The sequence below is a fragment of the Anser cygnoides genome, chromosome 7 (genome assembly GCF_040182565.1).
Source record: "Anser cygnoides isolate HZ-2024a breed goose chromosome 7, Taihu_goose_T2T_genome, whole genome shotgun sequence".
NCBI classification, from domain to species: Eukaryota; Metazoa; Chordata; class Aves; order Anseriformes; family Anatidae; genus Anser; species Anser cygnoides.
This window is the reverse complement of record NC_089879.1, coordinates 17,415,769-17,434,185: the sequence shown is the minus strand read 5'-3', so window position 1 is coordinate 17,434,185 and position 18,417 is coordinate 17,415,769. Positions and strand designations below refer to the sequence as shown.

At 37.1% G+C, this 18,417-nt stretch overlaps 1 protein-coding gene across 1 annotated transcript in view; it reads left to right on the top strand.

The window, feature by feature from the left end:
* The window catches only part of TBC1D12 (TBC1 domain family member 12), a 41,582-nt gene that overhangs the window by 15,604 nt on the left and 7,561 nt on the right, over positions 1–18,417 (top strand). Inside the window, 7 exon segments of the mRNA XM_067000780.1 lie at positions 6,245–6,301; positions 11,702–11,817; positions 13,959–14,041; positions 15,535–15,652; positions 15,973–16,079; positions 16,655–16,735; positions 18,135–18,229. Coding sequence (XP_066856881.1) covers positions 6,245–6,301; positions 11,702–11,817; positions 13,959–14,041; positions 15,535–15,652; positions 15,973–16,079; positions 16,655–16,735; positions 18,135–18,229 — 657 coding nt within the window.

Here is an 18,417-nt window from a genome sequence, read left to right as displayed (position 1 = left end):
TGCTTTTGCTTCATCTCCTCTGTTAAATTCCACGAGCTGATGTGTTTGGCAGGTGCAAATGGCTGTGAATAAAGCAGTGTTCAGCCATCTTCTAAAAAGAGTTTCATGGTGAAGAGGGCCTTTTGGGAGCAACTAAAGTGAAAAATAAGAGGTTCTTTTTGAAGGACATAATTGTAATGGGAGTTGTCACACAATGAAATCTAGGAAAATAAGGAAATGATGAGATTGCAGCAAGTGCTGTTTACTCTGAATTAAACTGGATACTTTTTCAACACTTTCAAATACTACTTATTGAGATGTTTTTCTATTTTGGGTAGGAGAGAGAGGGCAGGTGCTCATAGTTTACTTGCAGATGAGTGCTGTTGGTTTTGTGCTATGAAAATACTGTGCAAAAAAATCCAGATGTCTCGTCCGTCCCAATGGAGAATATGCACAATGCTTACCAGTCATCTGCTTCCCATTTTCTAGTAATGAAGATGTTTGACAGACAAGTCATAATCAGCAGAAATATTTATTTTTTATCCTGTTGTTTCTTAGTTACTGGTTTCCTTTTAAACTGTAGTATTGCCATTTTTTTTAACTTCTCTGAAGTGGCAGAAAATCTTAAAACAGTGTATTGTCTTTACTCGTGATTGAGTTGGTCCTAGAGATTAGTCATGTGGTTTGAGTTATAATGGTTGCCAGATTAGGATCAGTGTTGGATTTATATAATCTTGAGTGGTGTGTCAGTAATGTCTAATATTTTTAACTTCTAGTTTCAACAAACCATGCATGGTCTTTACATAAAGCATCAAGGTCTAAAATTCCCCCTTACGAAAGGGGGGGTGCAAATTGGTGTATATTCTGCACAGAGTTAAGTCTACAATGCCTGAGAACTTGATTCTTAAATTGAGAGGTGACTCAATGTCTTCATATTTCACTTATATCAAATGTCTTACATGTGTGTTTAAAATCAACAATATAGCTTCTTGTGCATGCCTTTGAAGAAGAGGTGTTTTTTCTCAAAACCATTCAGATTTGCTGATCTGGCAGTGGGCTAGAATGAATATAAGCACGTTTCGTTATTGAAGATCAGTGGAAAATAGAATCTGCACTTTTGAATGGCTGACTGAGGTCCCTAGATTAAGTTCCTCACTATTAAGGAGATGTGACCGAAAGGAATGTAGGTGAGGCACCCCCCCCCCCTTCAGTGCCTCTGCAGGCTTCTGTGTTAACTTCCTAAATTGAAGTCAGGGGTTCGAGTGTGAGCTGAAATAAAATAACACTTACTTTCCAAGGTTTTTTTTAGTCATCTGTAGTCAGAAAAATGGCTGCTGACTGTTTACCAGTGTAAAATAAGTTTGTAATGGAAGGCCGTTCAAGTAGAATGGGTTTAAGCTGTAGGTAAGCTGCCTGAGAGGGATTTTATGGTCGTTTATTTATGGCAGAAATTCTTGCAGTTCCTGCACAGCTATGGCATTCTCTGTGGTTGAACACAAAGCTCATTGCCTTTACTTATGCTAGTGGCCAGCTTTGAGGGGGTGTGACTAAACCTTTGGTTAAGGAGAATGAGTAATGAGTCAGTATCCCTCAGATGTGAGGTGAGATCCTAAGAAGCCCTTTTGCAGGAAAACTAAATCATGACAGGAAAATCTTAATTCGTAAAAGGAGAGCCTTCTGGTTAAGGGTAATGCTTATATCACAGCTTTCTAGCAATATTGTAGTTCAAAGGATTTTCCTATTCGTAAAACAAGAAACAAAAATGCATCCTTGTATACCTATGGTCCAAAAGGTGGTAGAGCCCACATGCCATTCTAAGACAAAGTTCACCTAAAATTCTTGGGGTTGTGTGTTTGTTTTGTGTGTGGCTTTTTTTTAGAATGTGTATGCTGTCAGTACTTTAACATGCATGCTGCTTAGGCTTGTAAAAACACTTGGGAAGGGGAGTAATAGTTTTCCATGTCCCAGATGCCAATCCATGCCTCTCTGAGTGAAGAGAGAGAGAAGACAAGTAAAATAAACACTTTGTTTTGGGGCAGTTTGATCTGAATATTTTAGTTTGGCTCACCCTACTTGAAATCCCTTTTGACTAAACTCAGGATTCGTTTGCTTTATTCTCCTTTATGGGTTAAGGTCTTTGGTCTACCTCCTCCAGCTCATCTAGCATCACTTCTTCAGTGAGTAGTGTGACAATGCTTTGGCAGAAGGGAGATGGTCTGCTCTGAGAATCTACTATGTGAGCCCCTTGAGCTATAGCCTGCGGTACTGCAGAAGTGCTATGTGACAGTAATTGTTTTGCTTTCAGGAAAATTGAAAATTTCAGTAAGAAACTGATTAAGACTACATTTCCGATTTAAAAAAAAAAAAAAAAAAACCTTGATATTGTGAGTATTTATTTAAATAAAGTTTAATGCATCAGAATTCTTCCAGCCTTTGAAAATGTTAAACTTAAATATTTAACTTTGAATATTTTGCTCTATGCTGCTGCTTAATAAGTGACGATCCTTTTTAATGTTAGTCTTAAATTTCCATCTTTCCATCCTGGTTGGTAGGAGCCTCCTTTGTTTTCTGTTCTGGTGAGGATGATAAAGTAAATTGATAGTAACATTTAAATGAGTATTTATGGCTCACGGTCACTGTCTATCAAATAGATATTGCTATATATGCCTCTGCAAAGAAGTCGGGTAGTGAGTCTAGTATCTTGAATAACTTCCCAGAAAATCTGGAAACTTAATTTGGGATACCGTTTCAGGCATTTTTCAGACAATGATGCTAGCCAGTTCTGCCTTCAGAGACTGTCTAATGAATATGACCGTAAATTTCTCTGCAAGTTTCATAGCATATGTATATGATGATAAATACCCTGCCTGCAGCAAGCTGCAGGGCTTGCCTGTTTCGGGAGATGGCAGAGTCCCCCGCAGCTGTGCTGCCATCAGCATGCTTTGGGCGAGATGCTCTAGCTCAAACTGGGTCAGAGGTTGAAAGTTCTTGGCAGCTGCGTCTCCCAGCTCACAGCTGCTGGCACGCCCGGCTCTCCTTGGATTTAGAGCTGCCCAGGCAGGATGTGATTGAGGCCAACTCTTTTTTTTTTTTTGCTGGACATCTCCCTCCTCTGGGCTTCCTTCCTTCGCTGTTTTTTAAAAAGGGAAAATAGCAGCTCCTTAGGATTGCAAATGTCAAATGCATGTGATGCTTTTAGGAAGTGTGCCTTTTTTCATGAACTGCAGCTAATAAAACTGGCCATTATGAGGGGTATGTGGTCATTAATGATCAGCTGGGTAAATTCTTTTCAGTCTGTACAGAAATCTGCTTTAAATTACACTGCCGAAATACTTTAATACAGCAGCGTTTAAGGCAGAAAATGATTTGTGGGGTGGTGTGTACTGACTGAAGTGCAAGTTTTGCTTAAAAAGCAAACTCAACTTTTTTCTGTCCTTATGGTTAAAGAAAAGATGTTTGTGTTCGTGATCAAAATGATTCTGTATATCAGGTCATGTAGTTAAGCTCTTTTTTTATTAAAGCACTCTCCAATATTTTTATTCGTTCAGATAAAGTTGTGTGATTTTGCTTCTGATATGTCCAAATTAAAGTAAACTCAAAACATGTTAATGTTTGTCTTTCAAGACAAAACAGAAGTGAAATAAGTCACTTTATCAACAGTTTTAACAAAGTACTGCCAGTGACAGCCCAGCCTTAAATGAACGAGGGGGGAGAGAGAGGGGAGGATGTTCTATTCAAATCTGACACAACAGAGAAGCTTGCAGTGACTCGGAATTAATTGCTTTTTCAGAAGTGAAGTAAAATCATCTTTTCCAAAAGCTTTTCCACCTTGTATACAAGATGGAAAGTATTAATTTTAGACAATTAAATACTAACTCTGATTTAGATGACCGGGTCACTCTTTTAACATCTGAAAATACTACTTTTGGGTTGTTCAGATATCTTAAAATAATTGAAATACTGTACTTGAGAGCTAATAAACTGTCTTCACTTGCATATTTTTCCAGTGTCGTTATCTCCTGACTGAAATCTAATGGTGAAATTGCACTCAATCAGTAGAACTCCCTTGGTCTCCCAGGGACAAGAACCATCTGAGGTTCCCCTTGGAGGAGCACAGGCGTTTTGAAGCCGTCTTCATACAGCCCAGGATTTCTGACTTGCTATAGTAACTCATCACTCCAGTCTTTGTGGCTTCAATTTAAACTGCATTAAGCTCTCAATACTTAAAGTGTATGTGACAGTGTGTTTGTCAACAAATCTAGAAATTGAATATCTGAAAGAAGTAGGTAAATACAGTGCTAGAAGTTTTTCCATGAGAGTTTAAGTAGATTCTTATCTAGATAGAGGTCATGCTGGCTCCTTCAGCACATACTGCTGGAAAGAAAGAAGTAACTCTCCCTGCTTAGCAGATACGTGTAGAAATACATTAGTAACAAACTGCCTTGAAAACAGGACAGACGATAAAAGTGGTGTTAAGTCTTGCTAGAAACATGTAACATTTCAATAACAGTTTGTCTGCTGGTAGCAGTGAGAAGGCTGTGATGCCCTTTGCAGGCACAGGAGTGGTCAGCTTCTCAAGAAATGTCTGTCATCTTTCCAGAGTCCTACGTGTAGTCAGTGAAATGCTGTACTACAGGTAAAACACTTGTGTTTAAAAGTTTCAAAGACCTTCCCAAGTATTTTAGGCTTGGGCAATGATTATGTTGTCAATAAAATGGTAATGAAGCTGGTAGGACCTCAGTGAGACAAATGCCTTTCCTTGTTTGCATAAAGGACATCCAGCTCCTCCTAAAAGACTTAACCAGCTTTTTGACAAGGAAAGCTTGTCAAGGAGAACTTCTGGTTCTGCTTTTTGACGGGATGTCTCACCCTCTATTGGGCTTCCAATTTCTTTAGCAAAGGGTGACACAGACTTTAAATATTTTTTCTCCTCCTAAGAATTGAGATTTTGTGAGATAAGCAGACGTGCTGGTGAACTGGAGGTGCACTGATAGCAAAGTCATCATTCAGGCAGGCTATATCAAATTCCAAAAGAATATAAATTAGCAAAAAGATCCTTTCAAGTGGTGAAGGTGGTGTCTTTCATGTATGCTTTTGTTTCTTTCTTTTATATAAGCTTTATACTTGTGAGGCTGGTATGGCTTTTCAGTACTGAAAAGGAGACAATGTGGCAAGGGAGAGGAAATCCTTTGAAATTTGAGGGGGTTTTGTGTGTTTTCGTTTTGTCTGGGGTATGTAGGGTATAAGAACAGGACAGATGTTCAGAAATAACACTGAAATCATAATAAACTTATTTCTTTCTGGTACTGTAATATAATGCTTACAAGGAACAGCTGTCTGTTTTTAGGCACTCTTTTTAAGCTTGGATTTTTCTATTAGAAAATTGAGTTTAGCCTAGAATGAATACCTGTAGCTGGGCATGCTTTTGCCAGATCACCTGAATCAAATGTGCTGTGGTTTCAAAATTGTTATTTAGAGTCTTACATCTGTCCTGTGTAATCCAAGTGACTGTTTTACAGCCTTGCCCCTGTATTCTGGTTCTCATCAGCTCATCTGTGAGGCTGTAGCTCACTTCTGAGCTTTCAGTTTAGAAATACTGGCCACGATATGGCAGGGGGAAGGTGGGGATGTAAAGGCCCAATGTATGCCATGGTGCAGTTTAATGAAATCTGCTCTCTCATGCTAAATAGAAAAACCCAAATGATTGATGTAGAAATCCTATAAAGCTAACGAGTTTATAGGTGAGGATCCAGTTGGGTATGAAATGCAGTCTAAGAAGTTGAAGGAAAGCAAAGTCTTCGTGATTCATTTTTGGAGTGTCAGCCTAGATGGTGTTCTGTGCTTTTCTTTCTCACAATGCCCCTGCCAAGGGTAGCATTTAAGCAACTGTAATGTTTATGGGTGGTGTGGTCTAGGGAGGAACAGTGTATCAAGCAACATCTTCTGTCATTCACTTGAGAAAAGTACTATGGAAAAAGATCTCCCACTGGGAAAAGGTGCTGATTGTAGAAAGTAAAGAACTTCACTTAAAATAGAAAATTACTCCAGGGGGAGTCTATACACGTCTTGGTCAAGTGTAAAGTCTTTGTATGCATTTTTGTGTACTTTGAGCCCTGTGGAAAGAGGGGGAACAGCTGCATCTGATTCTTCACATATAGATGTTTATACTCAGTTTGAATTTAAACTTTGGCTTGCATGTTGCTGTTTTATAATGGTCTTTTCCTTCATTTATTCACTAAGGCTTTGCTTCTGTTTTTCTCATTAGGATGACAGTTCTGGCAGTCTTGCGTCAATATCTGCTCTCAGTCTATTAAACACAGGGGTATGGAATTTAATGTTTTTTCTAGTTGTATTCAATGCCATGCATGGGACAATGTAGTACTCATTAAAAATAGAACAAACATCACATTTTCACAGTAGCATGAATATTTTATGGCACTAACCATCAACTCATTAGATACCATTAGTAAAAAAAAAAAAGTTTCACACGTGAATCTCACTAACAACTTAAAGTGATAGAGTATTGTTTATTAACCTAGTGCATGTTCTTGAATAGCAGGAGGTAAAGTAAATTACTGTCAACTTCTAGCGTTACCTGTGTTTGCTGTGCCTGCTTGCTTAATGGTAAAAGTTGTTAAAATGGCTTAATTTGTAATATTTTTATAACACCTTGTGTTAGCTTGGAAAATTGATATCCTAGAATCATATTTTTCCTATCTCTAAGTCACACAAGCTATTAACAGTGGCAGTTCAGAATCCCAGGTGCTTTTAATCATTCTTTCCAATATAAAACTGGAAATGTAGAAAAGCTGCGCTGGAAGTGCAGCTGCACTGGAAGTGCAGCTATTGAAACTCCTGTGTTATATGCTGTTATGTCTTCCTTTGCTGTGACTGGCATGCTTCTGAAATTGGTCCAGTGCATATGCCTGTTACATCGAAAACTCTTAAGTAATCCTATACCCTATGTTAACTGGAATAGTACAAGTTCACTTTTTTTATTCTGTGGATCTGTTACTCTGGCTTCATGAAATAGAGCAGTAATGTGACTGCTAGTGGATATGTGATGCCTGTGGTTCACGTTACATGGTCCAGGCACTCTCATCACTTCTTCATTGGGCCCAGAAGCCTGTGGCTTAATGTTTTTTTTGTAAGCAACAAGAGATGAAACTTGATGCAAACTGTGAAAAATTCAATTGAGGGAAAAACAGTAAGTTAAAGATTGGAGATGGATGACGTTACTTTGGAAGGCTGAGCTAGAAATGCATTTGTGTATATCTGGTTGTTCTCTCCTGCTGTGTGAAGATTAGCATTTTTCCCTGTTTCAGTATAGGTTCTTCCTATATAACCTGCAAGTTAGGAACGAATGCACTATCTGTCCTGATGGCATTTGGCTTTCTAAGTTCTATAAAAAAAGTCTAGCTTATGATTCTCAGAATCTTTCAGTGATGACTGTTCTTGCTGTAAGCACTGTTCTGGTTTTAAGCACCTTGTAGTCAGTTCTAGTGCACCAGTTTTAACACTTAACTTGGGGGGGGGGAGCTGGGGTGTAGGAGGGAGTCCTTATTCATTAAGCAGAACTTCTCCTTACATAAATTTGGTATCAGTTTTACTAGGATGATGCAGGGTACCCTCGTAAGAGACTATTAAAAAAAAAAAGAAATGAGATCTTTATCTTAAGCACAAAGGCAGTTTCGTAAGCAAAAGTCTTGCCCTGACCCATTTACCTGTTACCTGTCTGTAGGTTAATAGGCTTATCTGTATTTCTGTGGAATAAATACTGGAAATACCAGTCTGTTCATATATCAAAGTGGTCTTTCTTATGTTGTCATGGCTTTTTTTTTTCTCAGGAAAAAACATACTTTTAGCCTGTTTGCAGGTTTATGATTCTTAGTAGATGAGAGGATGCAGTTCCAGCATTAATAAGGAGATAACAGTTCTTACTTTCTATTAAAGCAGAGATTTGTTTCATCTATTTTGAGATTGTGAAATGTTCAGTAACTTTTAATAAATGCCAGGTGCTGCAATAAGAATTCTTAGGAACAAAATTTCCTAAAACATTATTATACTTCCAAACTGACACTTCCAAAGTTATTTTTATTATGTAAAAAGGTCTTTCAATTCTTGAATATTAGCTGTCAACAGTTCTACCCTCTGGGATGTGTCCTGCATCTTAAGCCCCTGTCTTGTCAAATGCTTTAAATTGAATTTTTACCTTTTTATGGAAGAGTACTTGCTCACATGTTATGAAGTGAAAATCTGCAGCAGCTCAAGCTGACAGTGCCAAGAATTTCAGATCCTGCATCAAGTGGCTATTGGAATCTTTAAGTCTAGTAACACAAAATGTGAGAGGCATATTCCAGAAAAAAATGGGTATATTAGTTGCACAAATTAACGAGTTCTGTGCACATTTGATGGTTGTTGGATCCAATCCTCAAGTAAGTTTCATAGAGCATAGGTTTCTTGAGCAAGAAATGTCTTCTCTGATACTTTTGGAGTATGTTTCTTCTTGGGGAATGTGCAGCCATGACAGTTTGAGCTTGAAGCTATTTCATTGCCGGCTTGGACTCTTTCTAGTAATGCTTATAGTTTTCACAGTCTGTGCAAAAAAAAAAATACTCTTTTTAAAGTGAAGTGTCCTTACTTCCAGAAGCATAGTTTGATAATGAGTTCTGCCTTTTGTGGAGATCCCTATGAAGATTTTTCTTTTTTTTTTTTAACCTGTCTCTGCTTTGGGAATGGCTTATCAGTTCTTAGTATGTATGACAGCCAGAGGCATTAGCACCATTCAAATGTGTTGTCTGTAATAAAGGTGAGAGTGGCTTCATTTCTAGTATCTGTCTTCCTGGTGCTTTTTATTTAACTTGCATACAAATTGGGTATGTAGGAATTAAAAAGCCCAAAACGTTGGTGCCATCTGAGTTTGCTCATCTGACTGCTAAATTAACTTGATTTTGTTGCTCTTTTTGCAAAGTACTGGAAAGAGTAACTCATAAATTCAACCAAGAGTTTGATAGACTGCCCTGCTACTGTCCTCCAGCAGTTTGGGCCTAGTTCTTCAGTATGCAGCCTGGGTGCTGACCAGGGGGTCTTGTCATTCCTAATCAAGAATATGCAAGGGTAGCCTGAGGTATAAATCACGCCAAGAGTACACACAGTGTCTTATGGTTTTAGGTGGGATGAAAACATTTTAGGCTCTTAATTTAGGCTCTTAAATATGTATATTCATTCATACAATATATTTTGGGTTGTCTATTTTTTCTTGTGCTTCTGTAAATTACAGTAGAGCTCTAACACTTCTGCATGTCCAGTTCAAGACGCTAGTTTGAATGTGCCTAATGGTATTGGTTGCATATTGTTTTCAACTGAAAGTTGTCTTAGGAATTGCTCTTCAGGACAGGAATAGATGTCTTAGGAAATTTATATATCCTATTGTTCTTGGCCACAGACACCTAGAAATAGAACAAATATTAGAACAAAGTTGTATTAAAGAAGAGCTGTCTAATAACTTTAAAATCATTTACAAATAATTAATGTTTTAGTGTGAAAGTATGTATAAATGGTGATAGCACAGCTATCATCAAGGTACGCAGTGGGGCTTTTCTTAGAAAAGTGACAGAACTTCTCTAGTTGAGATAGATAGGCTTGCACTTCTCAGGGCACTAAAAAGTTACACTGCTGTGGGGTGGGGTATGAGACAGAGGTTAATAGCTGTGTAGATAGCTGGAAAGCTAGCTAAAGACTTGGGGGGGAAATTGAGAATGTTTCCAACTATTCTTTAGCTTTTTTTTGTGGAGGTGTAATTGCCTTTTCTTATCCATTAAGCTATTGTTCTTCTGACTCCCACAGACTAGAAACTGAAAGGTGTGTCAGAAGCCCGGATAACTCCTGAGATCTGAATAGTATAGTGGCATATAATGCACTGTGAACATGCTAATGGGGTGGGCCTGGCTAGCCCTTGGATGGGAAACCACTTGGGAATACTGGGTGCTATATCCTCTGCCTAGCAAGAGCAGAGCCTTCAGACTCAGAAATAGAGGTTGGACACTCAGTACCTGGCTGGACAAGACCCCACACAACCTTGCTTTGGGCAGGGAAGCTGGACTAGACAATACCCAGAGGTATCTAGCCTCACTGATTCATTGGTATGGTAACTTCCTCTTGAGGTGAGATTAATGTGACTTTAAGATTTTTGGACCACTTCATGGATTATGCCCAATGTGGAAGAGCAGAAGTCCTGTCAGAGATCATTAAAATGGGTAGGATAAAGGAGGCTGTTGAGCAGAAAACTTTTAGTGACCTTAGTACTGGGAAAACAGTGTCTTGTCTAGAAATCTGAGGCTGTGTTGTCACTTTTGTAAGAAGTATTTTCTCATTTAAATTCATGGACTCCAACTGTGCACTGAATATTTAAGCTAAATAATAGCTTTAAAATTGTCAGCTATGTTTCTATAATGCTGTCAATGAACACTGAATGTGCAAAGTCCTCTGTCTGACCCTGGGAGAACTAATGCATATGAGAAGCTCTGTTAGGTGTAAGGTTCATTTGTGAGCAGGTTTTAGAGAAGATTGTTTGATTGAGAAGATATGACCTAACTAGTAACTGATCGATTTTTATTCTTGGTGACCTAACCAACATAAGATATTTTGGTTAATCTGAGACTGAATTTACTTACACAGTTACTAAAGCAACAGATGTACAAGAACAAACTGTGTTGAGGGGAAGGAGGAAAAAAAGCTTCTGCAAGCTCATTTGGCTGTGTTTAATCTTTGAAAATTGTGTGACTTTTTGAAAATACATTACTAAAGTATCTTGAATTTGTTCTCTTGAAGGTGATTTTTCAGCTCTTAATATTCTGATTGAATTCTAGCGTGTGTAAGAATTGCAGAGAAACTAGTATCTAGCATCCATGCCTACCCTTTGGGAACAAGTTGAAAGTCCTCTCACAGATAACTTATATTTGCTGAACTTTAAGAATGTGTTCCTCAGTAACTTGGCAGTAAACTTTTATTTACAAAGCCTATAAAAGAGGCAATATGTAAGATTTAAGGCTTTCATCTGCCTCTGACAAGCCTTTTTCCTAAAGAGTGCATCATATTTGTTTTGATGAGTTGCTCTGCAGAAAATAGAATGGGATTCTTTCTTCTTCAGAATCATCTGTGTATTAAAGGCTCTTAACTATTTCTAAGTAGATTGCATGTTTTAACTTCTGAGAGTGAAATTATGTGAAACAGACTAATGATAAATATTGTTGTATTGCCATTGAGTACCTAGTTCTGGATAACAAAGATTCAAAAATTAGAGGGGATACCACATCCCAAGAGGGGCTAGAATTGAAAGAAATGGGAACACACACTTTCTTGGTTAGTGTTTTTTTTCTCAACTTCACAGATTACTTAAATGTTTTTGCTCAGTAATTTGTATGGGAAGATTATGCAGATTTCCTAACTATTACTGATCCTTGGATGCTCTGTAGTAATATTGAACAAGAATAGATCAAGTGTTAAATTGATACAAGAAACTGTTTTCTCATTCATTTTTGTTTGGCAGTTCTGGAAAACTGCATTGTCTTGCTATAAATAAATTCAACCTTGTAATGTTAGCTCTTTGTATTAAGTTATTAAATAATAATTACATGTAACATTAAGTGTTATACAGGTAATACGCTTACAGATTAGAGGGGAGTCTGAAAGTCAAAATTTAATTTTTATCAATGTCGTTTAGGAATATGAAGCACGGACAGGAAGAATGTGTAAGCCTCCACCCCCATCAGCAAGACGTAAAAACATGGAATTTGAACCACTTTCAACTACTGCATTGATTCTGGAGGATCGACCAGCGTAAGTATGATTCTGCTGTGGAAGTGATGATGACTGAATTTGTTAGATGTGTTTCTGATAAGCTAACTCTTATAATTCTTATACAAAAGTATCTGTATTATTCCATCCCAGATAATAAACTAACGAGTACCTCCAGAAGAACCTGCAAATATACAACAGTCTATATGAGAAATTCTTTCTTACCGTAATGGGACCACTGGTCAGTTATATGCTGTGTATCACAGCTGATTTTTGACAGTGTTGTATGCACCCTTAATCAGGAAAACTACTGAAGATTTGTAGGGATTTCTTCCCTGTGTATACTTCCCCCTTCTGGAAACTTATTTCCTAGACCAGTAGGAAAGACTTCACAATTGCAGCTGTCACTTTTGTGAACTTGGAGATAGCTTACCAGAGGAGTGTATTAACAAAACAAAGAAAAAGTATTAGGTAAGTAACTGCAGAAGTGGAAAGAATTGCCTTTGAAACCCAAGAAATAAAAAATGAGCTTTCAGCATTTATGACAGGAAGGTACTATGCCAGCACAGTTGATTGATTTGTAGGTACCAAGATAGAGTTCACTGAAACAGTTCTTTGCCCATGTTCCTGTTATTTTTCCTTGGCTTCTTAAATCTACAGTTGAAGGCAATAAAACAGCACCTGTAGATGCAACAAAAACTTCATTAGGTACAAATAAGAATAGTAATGAAAAATTAGTAATAAAATGGGTAGTATGTTCAGCTACTATGCTGTCTTCAGCAATTTGAAGGAAAAAGGAGGACCTGCTGACTAGTAACAGAAGCTGTGAAGAAAGCAAATAGATCAAAGCTTTCAAATGGCACCCTGAGAAAACTTGTGGTGGCACTGTTAAGTGTTTGTTTTAACCAATTTCAGTTAGGAAATTGAGAGTATATAGCATTAAAGTGTTTCCGTGGAGACTCTCTCAAGTGGTGTATAACCTCACTCAGTGCTAAGACAGAAATATCTTGAACAAAGGTACAGATTACTGTAAGATTTTGTAAATGTTATTTACTTTAATGTTTGGGTGGAATAATGCATATAGTAACTGGCTTTCTGATATGTTTTGATACTTTCAAAATTTTACAATTTTACAAACTTACAGATGTTTTTAAGAATGACACTTGTTTCAAATTTGACTGCTATCCCAAGAATATAGCACATTGCCACAAGTGTCATTCTTGAAAATAAATTTTACTCTCAGTTCCATTGGAAGTTCTAAGAAAACAATCTGTTCTGCTTGTATAAAAGTAGGGAAACTTTTTTTGTATGTTAAAATAACAACTGTCTCCTGCTTATTTTGAACCAAAGTAGAACAGAGATTGGGGAAGAGATTGAGACCAAACAATGGGTTCTGTTTTGTTTCGGAATGATCCTGCATGGTCAGTAGGAAGTGTGTATTTGCAAATTAGGGGGATCACTCTGCAGCCAAAAAAAAAAAAGGAAAAACAAATTTGAAGCTGGCTAACAGCCAGTTCTGTAGCAAGCATCCTTAACTTTAGGTCTGACGTGAATGGGATCTATCTTTTCTTCCTTTGGTAAATCTGTCTTCTGTTGTGAATTTTATGGGCCTAACTGTAACGAATAAAAAGCTTTACATATTATTGAAAATACATAATCACAGTTCTTGTGTGAACAGATGAAGAATTGACATGTAGGTATATTTAATGACTAGAATATGCATGTACAAAAATGTATCAGAATAATTTCGTAAGGAATATCAGTATTTCCCTTTTATCACTTCATGCAAATTTCATTTGGACTTCATTTCGGATGTTCAACAAATAAAATAGCTTCAGAGACTGGTGACAGATGAGTAAGAAAAACTTTTCTGGCAGTAGTTTAATGTAAGTTGAAAGGAAAAAGATGGAAAATTGGAGATCTTGGCTATGTCACAGTGACTTAAGATAGCATGCTAGTTTCTTGTGTTCTGGTCATGCCCTGGAGTATGCTATAGGAAATGAACAGAAGCAGTAAACATCTGGTAGTTGTGCATAAATAGCAGTCTTCCACTGCAGTTACTGAAACACTGATCGTGTGACAACCCCAGAGCTCACCTTACAGAGAAGCCAAACTAAAACTTGTTTTGAAATGGTTCAGAATGTCACTTGTGTGTATTGAATTCAGGAACAACTTGTTTTCAGAAATCTTCCTGCCAAATCAGTGGAGGAGGCTTTACGTCACCGACAAGAATATGATGAAATGGTGGCGGAGGCAAAGAAACGAGGTATGTTAACTGCAAGTAACTGCTATAACTGTATTTAACTGTGCAGCAAAAATAAGTTCTGGCTTGCATGCTAGCAGGTAGAGAACAACCTAATTTAATATTTAGGGTATTTTCTGGTACCCCTGTACACAATTTAAAATCAAACTCAATTCTCAGTTTGTTTCCTGTTCTAGCACAGTGAATGTAACTGGGTTCAGAACGCAATTTAACTTTCCTTATTTTTTAAGTAGAAACTTGATTTTTTTTAAACTACTTGTGTAATGTGATCAGCTAGAAACTTTCTCTATGCTCGTTATACTCAGGCTCCTTTTTCAAGCAATGTTGCTACAGTTTTCACTGAGAACCAAAATATACTAAAGCTGACTGCTTAAAGATTATTTTTTTCCAGGAATTTGATATCAATTACAGTGTGAATACAGATGAAAACCTTGTTTTACCAATCAGCTGTACTTGTGTGTACCTTTCTACTCCTACTAGATCTACTTTTTAAATTAAATGTCTGTAGCATTTGGTGCTATGTCAATCAATGAGTAGTTTGTTGAAAGGACTTCTGTGTTCTCATGACTAGTATTCAGGCAATAAGCTATTTTAAGAGTTCATGCTGCATGTTTTACTTGGTCTGTTGTTAGTCGGATATAAGCTTCTGAACTCATTGAGCCGCTATATAGATCTGTAGCAGCTTACTCTGAAAGATGTAATGAGAAATCCAAGGCATATGACAACATATGCACGCTAGGAGAGAAGAGTGAAATCTTGTAAGGTGTGATCTGTTGGCTATATACTCCAACTGCACTTTTGAAAGGCCAACCATGTGTAATGTTTTAGTATGTGTGCCCTAGTATTCATTAAATTAACTATTGCTACACACAAAGCTGAAGCTGTTCAGCCCTGTATCATCCCTTTATTAGGGATGACGAGTTTACTTTTTTGATGTATCTAATGCACGCAGAAATAGAAAACGTCTTGCAACTTCAGAATGATTTTTCAGTGATGGCAAAGCTCTGTCCTTTTTAGCTATTTTAATAAAGAGGCACCTACAGACAATCTATTTCTGACAAAATACTCTTGCCTTATTCCTGTTTAATTGCTCTGAAGAGTGGTGTAAGTCTGCTCATCCTTACTGAATAGGTCTACCAATTGGACATTACCTTCATATTTGGTAGGTGAAGCAAAACACAAACTGGGCATATCTGATATAGAAATATCTTAGTTCCACATCTGTTGTAGCTGTATTGCTTTTTGTAATTGTAATTTTTCAGAGTGGAACATGTGATACATATTACGTTTTTTTATCTCACTTGTTTTTATAATGCCTAGCTTTTCTATAGAATTACTTTGTTTACCTACAGTTATCAGAAACAGTGCTGGATAGTTCATGTGCAACTGTAGTTTACCCTTGATCTTTCAGACACAATCAAAATAATCGGATAATTTGAATGATTTATCTAACAATTTATGTATACTAACAATTTTTGATGTGTTTTGCTTAACAGAAATTAAAGAAGCACATAAAAGGAAAAAAATAATGAGAGAGCGTTTTAAGCAAGAAGAGAATATTGCTAGCGCTATGGTGATTTGGGTCAATGAAATACTACCTAACTGGGAAGGCATGTAAGTGAAGTTTTGTTGTGTAAATGAGGCAAGTGTAGCTTGTTTCTCCTCTGGAACCTGAGGAACTGTACTTTTCCTTTTCATTTCTGTTTTGTCAAGAAGTTCTTTTTAGTAAGAGGTCATTACAGAGCAACATGAAATGTGCTTTTTGGGAGCTTAAAGTTTTGTTTTTCTAATGGGGATTTAACATAAGCAGAGATCCCTGAATTTTAATTTGGGAAATAGTATGTTGTTTTGCTTGTAAGTTGCCCAGTAATGTCATAAAACAAGGTGTGTAATATATGCTTGCTTTTCCCTCCCCTCCTGCATCCCTATTCTAGGCGTGCTACCCGAAGAGTTCGAGAGCTGTGGTGGCAGGGATTACCACCAAGTGTACGTGGGAAGGTTTGGAGTCTAGCTGTGGGAAACGAGTTAAATATCACTCCTGGTATGCCTTAACAGATTATACATATTAGTGAAAAAATCTGTTGGTTGAAACTTGGGATGTATTTGCTTAGAAGCAGGTGTTTCTGTATATTTATAATTGGACAGTCATAGCCTGGTAACTTATAAAAGTAAGGTTTAAAATCTGCTTATAAAAACATTTAAGTCTTGTAAGGGTTAAGGTGCAGATCCCCCACCCCAATTTAATGGTGATGTTTAAAATTGAGAATTTGTAGTTGTACTTTCTTGGGGGAGTGGAAAGGGAAATTGTTTTATTCCATAACCAATGAAATCCCAGTTTGAACTGGAATTGTACTAACACATACATGAGGTAAAAATCTGGATGATTTTAAGACATGACTTTCTTCCTGTAATTGGAATGTTCACCACAGAAGGCATAATACAGTGCATACTATAAAACTGTATTCCAGTAGTTAGTAGTAACCAAGTAAAAGCAAAAACCCTCCCTCCCCTTCATGGTAAGATGAAACAAAGCAAGAAAAACAAAGCCAAAAATACCTAGCATGCTTTTGTCTTTCAGGGGTGCTTTTCTTTTATTTCTGTTTTCTTTTCTTGCAGAACTCTATGAAATTTTCTTATCTAGAGCTAAGGAACGATGGAAAAGCTTCAGTGAGACAAGTTCTGAGAATGACGTAGAAGGTGAGATCTCCTGAATGCTAGACAGCTCCCTATTTATTTTTATGAACACATTAAATCTCATGAGTCTAGCTGCAATTGCAGCACTAGGAATACTTGTTAAGTCCTCTGGGTTATTCATTACTTAAATGTTAGTTGTTTTATAACAAGTCAGTGAGGACCTTAACAGTATTTTCTGCATCAATAAAGGTGCATTAAAGTATTGTACATGCTAGTTCACTTTCAAATGAATGTTTCTCTGGAGTCCTGAAGTTCTAAGGCTATACCTATGAAAACTTTAGATGAAATACAAAACTGAACTACAGCATGTGCTGTTGCTTACCTCTGCTTAGATTATTAATGTTGGTTTCCCTTCCACAATTTTGGGAAAGAAAAAAAATAATTCTCCACTTTCACTGTGGAACTGAAAGGTGATGAATGTGTAAGTTGTTATACTCTTTGGTTCCCACATAGGCTGCCCAGATGGCCTTTCCTCCCAAACCTATTAAATGAGCCTTTTAGCATACTTATATATACAATGGAGTTTTATCAGTGGAGTATTACTATCTCCTGTAGGGCTTTTCCTATTAAAAATAGCATCGCCAATGGATTTTTAATGATGGATAGATCCTTGTCACATGTAGTAACTTCTTGTGCAGTTAACAGCTTTTTTTAATGCTGTCTTATGCAATACTGTTAGTGCTACCTCCTATGAAATATATATATTTTTTGAGATGGTCTTTCTTTTGGGGGAGAAAATACCATTATTTTGCAACAAGTACTTTTTTTAAAAAAAAAGCTTGACTTCGTAGGTGAAGTAGTGCTGGCTTCTTGAGATAATGATGCAATTAGTCTTTTTTATTACTAGTGTACAGAGTATATTTCAATGCTGTTGGTTGAAATGAGTTAGGAATGAAAAATCTGAGAATTGAGGTCTTGCTGCATCATGTTTAGATCAACAACAGTGTTCTCACTCCATGTTCTTGCCCAGACTCGGGAACTGAGGCCATGGTAGAAGATACGGGAGAAAACGTTTTGAGGAATAGGCTGAGCAGAGTCAAATTCTAGTGAAATACAGTGGTGGTCTGGGCCTGTGTAGTGTTTTAGGAGTAGAAGAGAACCTGTTGGCTTTAAGTCTGAATGGTTTCAAGCTGTATGACTTGAAAAAGAATGAACAGATAGAGATAAGAATTGCTGATTGTTTCCCTCACTTCTTGGACCTGATAATACCAGGTATCAATGGAGGCTATTTAATGTAGCTCTTGAGAAGAGAGTTAACTTAGCACTGTAGAAGTAGTTCCAAGAACAAAGCTAAATAACCTTTTTTCCTCAGACTCTGAAAATCTTCATATACTATGGCAGCTTTATTCTGAAGTCTGTAGAATTGCCTGTCAATTTTAATGACTGTTGGTTTTGCTTGCAGATGCAAGTGCATCTGTTGCTGATCGTGAGGCCAGCCTGGAACTAATTAAGTTGGATATATCACGCACATTTCCATCCCTGTATATTTTCCAGAAGGTGAGAGTTCTGTAACTTTAGTTATAACAACTTTGAACTTCTGCATAGTTAAATTAAAAAAAAAAAAAAAGAAGAGTAACCTGGCCACCTAAGCATGGAAAATTTTTCAGAAGCTGTTTGTGTAAAACAACAAAAGTGAAATTACTTGTTTTTTCCACTTACAACAGCAAATGTGATGAGATTAAAGT